General features: G+C 49.3%; 1 protein-coding gene across 5 annotated transcripts in view; it reads right to left on the reverse strand.

Annotated features, from left to right (window-relative positions):
• Nucleotides 1–2,785: 2,785 nt before the first annotated feature.
• CD247 (CD247 molecule) overlaps nt 2,786–11,536 on the reverse strand; it is a 90,178-nt gene continuing 81,427 nt past the window's right edge. The window contains exons 5-8 of one of the 5 annotated variants that reach the window (XM_011979907.1): nt 7,248–7,280; nt 6,115–6,171; nt 5,157–5,192; nt 2,786–3,901 (exon numbers count right to left, since the gene is read on the reverse strand). In XM_011979907.1, the coding sequence (XP_011835297.1) occupies nt 3,836–3,901; nt 5,157–5,192; nt 6,115–6,171; nt 7,248–7,280 (192 nt within the window). In that variant the 3' untranslated portion in view covers nt 2,786–3,835. Of the gene's footprint in view, nt 3,902–4,330; nt 5,193–6,114; nt 6,172–6,655; nt 7,284–11,536 lie in introns of those variants that run through there. The other 4 variants (XM_011979906.1, XM_011979909.1, XM_011979905.1 and 1 more) reach the window with 4 other exon arrangements.

Below are 11,536 nucleotides of genomic sequence, written 5' to 3' on the forward strand. Positions count from 1 at the left end.
AAGTTTGAATTTTAAAATGAATTCCCCACAGAGAGATGGCTTCAGCTTACTGAAGAACCTGGGAAAGTTGTCTATCACGTGCTGGCCATCTGACGGGCGTTCTTGAATTAGATGATGTGGAGAGCTGTTGTCGCAAGATGTGCTCACTCTCCTGGAAAGGGATCAAAATGGGAAGACAAATGATGGGTCCTTTTCTCCCTGCTCCTTTATCATAGAATTTATATTTTTCCATTCCATTCCTTAGATATATGGCTTACATTTCAGCTTGTAGAGTTATTTTCTTAAAATAATGTCCAGTTTTTAACAGAAATCTTGTTTTTGAGATAGTGTCGTGCTCACTAACAAAGACTTAGCAAGCACAACTCATTTGTCATCTCCTAAGGCATGAGGATAAACCACTGATGAGATTCTGTTACCCTGTCGTTCTTTTTGAAGAAGTGGTTAAATTCTAACCCATTTCCAGGTTTGTATACAAAGCTGAATTATCTATGGCAGGATGTGAATAATATCTGCCCTTACTCTTTTCTTTTTGGAGGGACTTATATCTCTCCCCAAGACCCAGGTTGAAGTTAACAGGAAATCCAGTGTTAGGACTTAGTCATGAGTTCACAAAAGTAGTTGTTGATCAACAACTGAAATGTCCAGCACCAAGCAACCAAAACACATCACAGGTTATTCCTGGACAGATTGAGGCCTGTGGCTTAACAGCTGGCCAGATGGCAAGGCTTTAAATCACCCCGGAAGTTGTCCTCTTAGCCTAAATTGGTCATCTGCCCTTTTTTCTCTGCCAAGCCAGGCTTTGCAGCTTTGAGTATTTCTCTGTTTATAGGAACCTTGTAAACTAGTAACCTTGGATCTTATTCCAAGAATGACCTCGAATTAAACCCTAGGAAGAAAAGCAATCAGAAATATTCATATCTTATCTCTGAGTTTAGTGACATTTGAATAAAAGTCTGAAAAATATTGAAAGCTTCCATCTTTATATATATATGTGTTTCCTCAATATAAGGAAAATTCCGTATTTCGTTGATTCTAACCACATCTTCACATTTTAACCCATGAAACAGATCTACATCTTACGATGGATATTTAGGGATTTTCCTCTTGAAATAAGTTGATACATCAATAACCAACAGTGTTTTCGGATGGAGGGAGTGCAGTTGTGCTGTGGAGAAGGCATTGCCAGACCTCAGGAAAGGCAGGAAGCCTGGCAGTTCCAGGGCTAGCCACTCTCCCATCGGATTCAGGGCTTTGCTCTCTCAGAAGCTGGTTTCTCAGCCCTGCTTCTGTGAGCACATCTCAGTTCTCCCCCCAGCTTGCTGTCTGTGTGGTTACCTTGCATGTAGCCTCATATGGCCCCCACCCCAGGTTCGTTGTAGCACCACAGCTCACTGCCCAGTGCCAGCTTTTCTCCTTGCCTCTTTAGACATATGTTATTAAAAATATTTATATGTGTGTGTGTGTGTATATATATATGTGTGTGTGTGTGTGTGTGTGTGTATATATATATATATATTTTTTTTTTTTTTTTTTTTTTTTTTTTTGAGATAGGGTCTCCCTCTGTTACCCAGGCTAGATTTCGGCTCACTGCAGCCTTGACCTCCTGGGCTCAAGCGATCCTGTAGCTTCAGCACCCTGAGTAGTGAGGAACACATGCACATGCCACCATGCCCGACTGTATTTTTTTCTAGAGACAGGGTTCTCCTGTGTTGCTGAGGCTGGTCTCAAACTCCCGGGCTCAAAGGTTCCTCCTTCCTCAGCCTCACAAAGTGCTGGGATTACAGGCATGAGCCACCATGCCCAGACTGAGACATATTCTTGACAGAATTGGGTCAACTCACTTTTTTCAAACCAGCCATCCAGGTCACAAAGCCTGTATGTATAAGTCAGCTGACCTTGAAACTTGGTGTAGCACAAGCCCTCGGTGTGAGTGGCACTCTCTTTCACTAATAGATGAACCAGACTTCAGTTTTAAAAGCCCAGTGAGTAGCAGAATTCCCCTGAGGCTGTTACAAATCCAATGGCTTCTCTTTATGAGTTGCCTGTGAATTGTTAAATATGCCTAGCGATGATATGCTTGGCTCCTGTTGGAATCCCAGATTTTCAGGGACGTTTAACAGTCATGGTCTTGGATTTCTTTTTTGAAAAAGTCAAGGTACAGATTTCAGTCTTCACACAATATGAGTTGGTGGGCTTGTTGAATTGGGGCCTTAGATACAGCCACTGCAGTTAGAGGAAATACTGCTAGGAACGGGGCCACCTTTTGTTGAGGGAAACACCTAAAAGACTTGTTGTCCTCCATCCCTCCCTCAAACCCTGTGCACTGAGACATTCTGCACTGTGGTGTCAGCTGCTGTGCATAACTTCCGGACACCTTCTGCTCACACACTGCCTATTCCAATGCCTGAGTGCCAGGCCGGTCTCTCGTGCTTGTTTTCCTGCACCCGACAAGCTGGGGCCATGCTGCAGGGCTCCTTTCCCATAGCCCTCTCTGGTTCTGGGGCCATCCTGGCACATCTTATTGCACCGAGGCCCACTCTCTCTAAGGCACAGCCACCCAGCCTGGACGCCCGGCCCACTTGCCCTGTGCGACACCACCCACATGGGCGGCATTCCAGGCCGCAGGATGCACCTGCGCTCATGTGCTGGTTCCCAGGAACTGTCCTGTTCTCTCCTGAGAATCAGCAGTTCTGCTCCCCTCCTCCCTCAAAGGCAACCTGCTGATTTACTGATGGCTGAATTGCCATTAGAAGCCTGACTGCTGAAATAAAGCTTAGAATAAAGCTGCATTTTCACTGAAGCATTTATTATGCAAAATAGGAAGGCTTTAGCATGCCAGTATAAATTAAAACAGTAGAAAAAAAGCAGAGCAGAGAGCGCTTTCCATCCATGGCCTGTGGCATGTAATGACACAGCAGTGTCCTCGTACATTGACTGGGGTTTTTCCTGTCCTGCCACTGTCCGCTGGGCAGTTACAGGTCCCATGTGTTGGGTCTTCCTGCGAGGCCTTCACAATGATGATTTTGTCATTCACTGGAAGTGTGAGGTGAATCAAGGGCCTCCTCTTGCTCCCTGGCACTTTATTCACACGTGTAACCACACTGTTTTTTATGCCACTTTGTGCACAGCTCATCAAGGTCAGTCTGTTCATCTTCTGGCCCCCATAGCACGTGGTACAGTTCAATGGTGCGGCACAGAGGCCCAAGGCAGGGAGGCTCCCGCTACCCTCGCAGGCCCTGGCGGACCCTGCCCTGCCCGCCCACCTTCCCATGCCCATGCAGCTCCCTGGGTGCACCTGGCCTAGGCTCCTTTCCATCTGCCCCTCTGCCCGGCCCTCTCACCAGGGAGGTGCAACATGGCCCAGTACAGTTACCTTGAAAGGAGGTGAAGGTGACAACAGAAGCCAAATTTACAGCAGGAGTGAAGCCACTCAGACACTGACAGAATGATACAGACATTAGGACATGTGCTAGCATCTGCGCTTTCTCTGGGGACTTTACAAAACAGACTCAACAACTCAGCTGTGAGAGGCAGCGTGCCAGCCTCCCAGGGAGAACGAGGAACCGCCAGGAGACAGGTCTACCTACACCACTGGCAAACCAGAGGGCCCAAGGCCAGGGCCGTAAGCCCTGGGGGCACACTCCCTTAAAAAGTGCAGGGACAACAGTCTGTGTGTGACGGTTTGGAGCTAAATATGACCAAAGCATCCTGTACATAAAAGGGAATACTTCAGTGGCTGAGAAGATGAGTGAACCGGGTTGTAAATGCTTTATCCTGTGTCTCATAATCTGGGCGTCTGCAGGTCTGGCCTTTGAGTGGTGAAATCCCCTGGCTGTTAGCGAGGGGGCAGGGTCTGCATGTGAAGGGCGTCGTAGGTGTCCTTGGTGGCTGTACTGAGCCCCTGGTGAAAGCAAGTCAGAAAACAAAAGTGGGTCAGTAACCTGTGTGGGCAGGAGCCAACCCGGAGGCCAACAGGTGTCTCTGCAGCACAGCCCCGTGACCACCCACGCAGCCTCCAGAGGCCCAGGAAAAATCCCCCTGACCCCACGGGCGGGAGCCTTGGCTGCAACAGCTTCGTTGGTAGATGGGTTCTGTGCCCTGCCGGGAACGTCCCTGCAGCAACTCCTTTCCGGCTAAATCCTCACCCCTCTTCTCAGCTCCTCAAATGCTGTGCCTTACAGTGCTTGGGCACCGCCAACTTCCTGTTGGACCTAAGAGAAAGGAGTCTCCCACCTCCCATACTGGGCAGGATTCAGGGGGAAGGGCCCAGGCCTGCTCCAGAGAATCTGCTGTCCCTGATACCTGGGCCCAAAGGACTTGTCTCCCTGGACTTGTCACAGGGAGAAGAGGGACTCCTTGGCCTCAGCCCTCTGCAAGCCTCCCTCCCAGGCCCAGTGATTCTAGTATTTTCTTGGTCAGGAACAGGCCCACAAGGCTGGCCCCAAACCTGCTGGAATGCGTGTCCCCCTGGTCCGGGGGCCAGGAAGGAGACGGATCAACAGCAGCCACACACAGGTAAGTTTCTGGGGCCATTTTGATATCACTCAACTCAGGCAAGCTGGGCTGACACTGGAGTCAGAAGAGTGAGCTGTGAACAGCCCATGGGAGCCAGAAGGAGAGAAATGACAACCTGCTGGGGATCGTATTTGAGAGAAGTAGACCGTGCTTAGTTTACATAATTGCCTGCACTGATTTGCAAAAACCAGGCACCTAACTACATAACATTTTCTTTTTGAAGCTGCCATTTTTCTTAGCTTTTTTTCCTTCAGTCTTCCCAGCCAACCTCTCATCTTACAAGGCCTAAGGAAATGACACAGAGTGAGGGTTCTGCAAGAACCCAAAGAGGCAGGATAATCACTCGTGTGGTCCTTTGCCTCCATCTGCACCTGCAGGGAGGCCGCATACCCTCTGGACAGCTGCTGCTCTATCTGCCATGGCCAAGCAAGGCATGGTTGGAGCCAAGTAATTCGCTTGAATGGCTGAGTCCCAGCTGTGCTCTAGGGACTTATTGGCAGTGGCATTGCCACTGGCCTAAATGGGTGCCCTGGGCTTGCCCTGCCCAGTTGTTGCCCACCAGCAGACAAAATGTGGGGGCCTTGATCTTGCCCTTTGTCAGGTGGTGCCCCTTCCGCAGAAGGGACGCCGGCAGCTCCTACCTGGTAAAGGCCATCGTGCCCCTTGCCCCTCCGGCGCTGGTTCTTTGGGAGTGAAATGAGAAAAGGATTAGAAAGTCAGGCAGTCAGTAGTGGCATTTCTGCTCAAGGGCCCCTTCCAAGGTACCCAGGAAGTCAGAGGTAACTGTCTCCCAGCAGCACCCCTGTCCCTGAGACAGAAGGATCCTCAGACCTTCATCTCTGCAGAGTAAGGTGAGGCCTGGCCACGATGGGGCTTGGGTTTGCTCCACCCCAGTCAGGTCCTCACAGACATCAGATTCCTGAGGTCCGGGGCCCACAGGACCTGTGCTGCCCACTGCTTGGATAAATGGGCTTCCCTTCAGCTCTTAAAGTTCTTGGCTAGTCATTTTTGCTCACTGACAAGCAGCTGTTTTGAGCAGTTATGAGCTCTGGCATAGTCAGTTCACTCACACGCCCCCCTTTACCAGCGAGGAGACCTTGGGTAAGGTCTTCTGCCTCCTTGTGCCTCGCAGGGCACATGTTTCTCATTGGGTTGTTGTGGGAATTAAATAAAACTACAGAGAACCCCTGCTTGGAAGACGTCAATGCTTCACTCTCACCATTTTGAAATCCTTAATTGTTGATGAACAAGAGGGTCCCACATTTTCATGTTGCCCTGGGACCTGTGGTCCTGCGCACTGAATATGGCAGCACATATTAAGCACTCGATGCTTTCTATTATTAAAATGGACCTGCTCTTGCAAAGCCTAGGCTGTCATAGAATCTAGATTTGGTTTTCAGTCCTGAAAGAGCATCAGCCCTTCCTTAGTTCTTATGTTGTGCCCAACTGGGTGACTGCCAGGTTCACCTTCACCTCTGATGGCCACCACATGGGCGTTTGCCGCTGGGATGAGAAGTGGATGGGAAAGGGGGCCTGCAGCAGGCATGTCTGGAGGGCCACGAGGAACTCCCTTGGGAATTAAGAAACAGCAACACTCACCTCGCCTTTCATCCCAATCTCACTGTAGGCCTCCGCCATCTTATCTTTCTGCAGTGCCTGCAGAACAGGGCATGGAACACTGATTTTTACCAACCAATGCAGAAAGCAGCAGGCTCCCCTACAAGAGGAAGCTTCTTGATCCCCAAGTTGGCAGCAGTGGCAGGGAGGGAGGGCTCCCACAATCAAGGCTCCAAACTTTATGCACACAAACTTCTCTGCCCACAACCAGCTCCAGCCTACCCACCTTGTCCTCAGCCCTTTGGAGTCTCCTCTGAGCTGTCAGCTCTCTGCACTGAGCTGAGGAGCTAAGTTAGGCTCAAAAAGATAGGATGTGGAGCTCTAGACAAAGACATGGAGACTGGGCAAAACAAGGGCTCACCTGGAGCCCCAGAATCATTTATCTGAGCAAGTTGTCTCTTTACACAGACAAACGGGCTGTGGATCAACCCTCCCTCCCCGCGAGAGGAGTGGGCAGGCATCTCCCTAACAGGAGGCTGCCACCAGCAAGGGTGTCCTGCATGGCAACCCAGATCGACAATCAGGGTTCAGGGTCACACCCAGGAGTGTGAGGTTGACTTTCCTATTTAAGGGCGGACACTCAGAAGACTTCAGCACTCAGAACAGGAGCCCCTCGAAGGGGCCAGCCACCTTGTCCTTGCCTAGCTTGACCTTGCTGTGTCTCCCTACACCCCAGGCTGATCAACGTGGGAAATCCAGCAGAAGCGGTCTGGGAGGGAGGGAAGGGAGATTACTCGGCACTTTTTAGCTAAGGAGGCCTCCTAGAAGCAGGTGCTCCTGCAGGCCGCAAGCAGGTGAGACATTACTCGACCCAAGAAGGGAAGGTCTGGACAAAGACCACAGAGTGTGGAGCAACTGCCTTCCTCTAGAGCCCTCCTCCAGCCCTTCCTCCAGCCCTTCCTCTGGAGCCCTCCTCCAGCCCTTCCTCTAGCCCTTCCTCTAGCCCTTCCTCCGGAGCCCTCCTCCTCCAGCCCTTCCTCCAGCCCTTCCTCCGGAGCCCTCCTCCTCCGGCCTCCAGCCTCTCCTCCAGCCCTTCCTCCAGCCCTTCCTCTGGAGCCCTCCTCCAGTCCTTCCTCCAACTTTCCAAAGTCAAATGTGAGGTCTCCTCTACTCACATTGTACAGGCCTTCCTGGGGGTTCTTCCTTCTCTGCTAGGAAAGACAAAGGGAAAACGTTAGAGGGAGAGAAACACAAACCCAAGCCATGAAATTACAGCAAACCCCATCCTGCCCCCTGACCGCAGCTCCCTGGGGCTCTGCCCTCTGCCTCTCTCCTCCCTGTGCTACCCAAGCCTTGCCTAGGCCACTGCTGGAGCCCTCATGGCACTACATGGCTCATACTTGGTTACCCGCAGTTGGATATACACTTTGCTCTCCCAGAGGGGCCCACCCAACCCTAGCATTGCCCAGGGCAGGCCATGGGGACGCCTGCAGATTGTCCTTTTGCAGACAGAACACCACACACATCACAAGCTGACAAGTGGGACTTTTGACTGAAGACAAAAGGTGTCACATACCATCATTTGGAGCAGGGCCAGCCACTGGTAGTGAGGTCCTACTGAGAGGTGCCCTCCCCACACCCTCCTAGTCCAGACAAGAGGAGAGGAGGCAAGATAAGATTGGATAGTGGGGGTGAGGAGTGGTCAATGAAATCAAGCCTCTCTACTGCCCATTCACTCTAGCAACAACACAACCAGCACAGGGCTCAGCCTGGACAGGGGCTAGATGGACAGGTGTGATCACTGTCAGCATCTGGCAGCACTGCCCTTCCACCAAGACAGTCCTGGCCTTTGTCCTGAGACCTGCTCTTAAGAGGACCCTAACAATCCAAATTTAACAACACATTAAAAGGATCATTCACTGTAGTCAAGTGGGATTTATCCCTGGGGTGCAAGGATGGTTCAACAAATGAAATCAATAAACATGATACACCACATTAACAGAATGAAGAACAAAAATCATGATCATCTCACTAGATGCAGGAAAAGCATTTGACAAAATTTAACTTCCTTTCATGCTAAAAACTCTCAACAAATTAGATATAGAAGGAATGCGCCTCCACACAATAAAGGCCACATACGATCAATCCACAGCTAACACCACACTCAGCAGGGAAAAGCTGAAGCCTTTCCTCTCTTTCTTCTAAGATCTGAAACAAGACAAAGATGCTCACACTCACTACTTCTATTCAATATAGTAACATAGGTCCCAGCCGAGCAATTAGCAAAAGATGCCAAGAATATACAGTGGGAAATGAATGGTCTCTTCAATAAACGGTATGGGAAAAACTGGATATCCACATGCAAAAGAATGAAATTGGACCTTACCTCACACCATATACAAAAATCAACTCAAAATGGATTAAAGACTTAAACACAAGACCTGGAACTGTAAAACTTCGTATTAATAATAAATCATAGGTGAATAGACATTTCTCAAAAGAAGACATAAAAATGGGTAAGAGATCCATGAAAAAATGCTTAACATCACTAACCATTAGGGAGATAAAAGGTAAAACCACAATGAGATCACCTCATACCTGTTAAGATGGGTATTACCAAAAAGACAAAAGACAACAATAGTTGATGATGATAGAGAGAAAAGGAAACCCTTGAACACTCTTGATGGAAATGAAAATTAATACAACCATTATGGAAAACAGCATTGAGGCTCCTCAAAATCTAAAAATAGAACTACCATATGACCCAACAATCACACTTCTGAGTATTGACCCAAAAGATCTGAAGTCTGTTTGTTGAAGAAATGTCTATACTCCCATGTTGATTGTAGCACTATTAACAATAAACAAGGCCAGGTGTGGTGGCTCACACCTGGAATCCCAGCACTTTGGTTGGCTGAGGCGGGTGGATCACTTGAGGTCGAAAGTTCAATACCAGCCTGACCAACATGGAGAAACCCATCTCTACTAAAAAACCACAAAATTAGTCAAGCGTGGTGGTGCATGCCTGTAATCCCAGCTACTCAGGAGGCTGAGGCAGAATTGCTTGAACCCAGGAGGTGGAGGTTGTGGTGAACTAAGATTGCGCCATTGCACTACAGCCTGGGCAACAAAAGTGAAACGCCATCAAAAAAAACAAAAAACAAACAAACAAAAAAATAACCAAGTTACAGAATCAACCTAAGTGTCCGTCAAAGAATGAACAGATAAAGAGACTGTAGAACATACACACAACAGAATACTATTCAGCTTTTAAAAAGGAAGAAATTCTGTCATTCACTCTAACATGGATGGATCTAGAGACCATTATGCTAAGTGAAATCAGCCAGGCACAGAAAGACAAACACTGCATGTTCTCACCTATATGTGGAATCTAAAACAGTTTAACTCACAGAAGCATGGATAAGTAGCATGATGTTTACCAGAAGCTGGGGAATGGGGGATGGGGAATGGGGAGATGATAGTCACAGGGTACAAAGCCTCAATTAGATAGGAAGAGTAATTTATTTTTAGATCAGCAGCACAACATGCTGAATATAGCTAATACGTGAGTATTATACATTTTAATATCTCTAAGAGTAAATTGCTAATGTTCTCATCACAAAAAAGTTAAATATTTGAAGTGATAAATATGTTAATTAGCTTAATTTAATCATTTCACATGATATTCAAAAATCATAACAATACTTCGTACCCCATAAATATGTAGAACTATAATTTGTCAATATAAAACAAATAGAGAAAGACAGAGGAAGGAAGGAAAGAAGGAAGGAAGGAAGGAAGGAAGGAAGGAAGGAAGGAAGGAAGGAAGGAAGGAAATAAGGAAGGAAATAAGGAAGGAAGGGAATCAGAATGAAGGAGAAAAAACAAAGAGGACCCTACCTTACTGTGGTCTCATCCAGCCGCTCCCCTACCCACAGGGTATAGTGTCTACAAAGCCAAAAGATCAGAGCCCCCCAGGGACCATACCCCAACTATACGTGGGTTATCCAGTGGTCTTGGGCCCTTCCTGTATGGACCTCTTCACCAGGTCTGTCCTCTTGGGGCAGATGGTGCCACCATGTGTGCATCTCAGGATGGCCAAGGAGCAGTTTGAGGGGAAATGGGTAGAGCTTAGACATGAGCAGTGGGTACCACTTCCAGGGATGTGGCCCCTTGAGATGCAGAATGGAGCCAAGGAGGAAGGAACAGGTTGGGGGAGCGAGTGGGTCTCCATCTCTTCTCTTGTCCCGGGCCCACACGTGAGGGTCGAGTCTGGTTGCAGAGTGAGCTGAGGAACCCTCCCCTGTAGCCTGGGCTGAACCCCACCACACATGCAGGAACACACAGGAAGATAGAGGAACCCCTACCGGCTTTCCCCCCATCTCAGGGTCCCCGCCGCGTCTCTTGTCCAAAACATCGTACTCCTCTCTTCGTCCTAGATTGAGCTCCTACAACAGACAAGAAAGTGTCAGACACAGGACAGAGGAACCTCAGAAGGATGGGGCCAGCTGGTCTGGAGAGTATGGTTTCCCTCTCTGGGGTGGCTCACAAAAAGAGGGGCAGGGGCTGGGGAGGGGATGGTAACTGGTCTATCTGGAGACCATCATCCCAGAGGACCTCTCAGAGAACACGCATTAAGATGACGGTGGATGGGATCCCCAAAGGTCACCAAGAACTATATGCCAATCAGTCCAACGGGATAAGGAACAACATTCTTGTGAGCAAATAGAGAAGCTGGGGCTCAGAGGTGGTAGTCAATTCCACCACAGTCCCATTGCACAGGGAGTGTGAAATCGCTTTCCCCTCCTCTGGGAAGATTCTAATACACGCCTTCTCTACCTGTCTCTAGACTTTGCAAATTGCTGATGGCTTGGGGGCTCACTAATGGCAGGCACTATACTAAGCTCTTTCCACGCATCAAGCCATTAAAGCATGTAATCTTTATGGCGCCCTTTGAGACAGGTACAATTACTACACCTGATTTACGGGTTAGACAACTGAGGTTAAACAAGTTGCAGCCGGGTCGCAGAGGTGATAGCTGGGGACCAGACTTAAACCCGAGACTCTGGAGGGCATGTTCCCTAGGTCCGAGGAGGGGACTGCCCTTCCTTTCCGGAGGGTCTGGGGCGAGACTGACTTACGTTATAGAGCTGGTTCTGGCCCTGCTGGTACGCGGGGGCGTCTGCGCTCCTGCTGAACTGCAACACAGAGAGCAAAGCGCGTTACTGCTCCGCGAGGGCGCGCAGGACTGCCGGGGTGCCAGGGCGCGCGGTGACCTGAGGGACAGCCCTACTCCGCTCCTTGGCAACTAACAATGCGTGCCCTGCCTCCTGGGGCTGAGCCCTTGCAGGGGCCGGGGCGTGGCAGCCCCTTTTTCTGAGCCCAACTGTCTTTCCTCCCGCCTGTGACACGTGCATCCATCACGCTGGCCCAGGACCCGCTGGCGTTTATTCTTCCCGGGCTA

The sequence above is a fragment of the Mandrillus leucophaeus genome, unplaced genomic scaffold, assembly GCF_000951045.1.
Source record: "Mandrillus leucophaeus isolate KB7577 unplaced genomic scaffold, Mleu.le_1.0 Scaffold207, whole genome shotgun sequence".
Lineage (NCBI taxonomy): Eukaryota > Metazoa > Chordata > Mammalia > Primates > Cercopithecidae > Mandrillus > Mandrillus leucophaeus.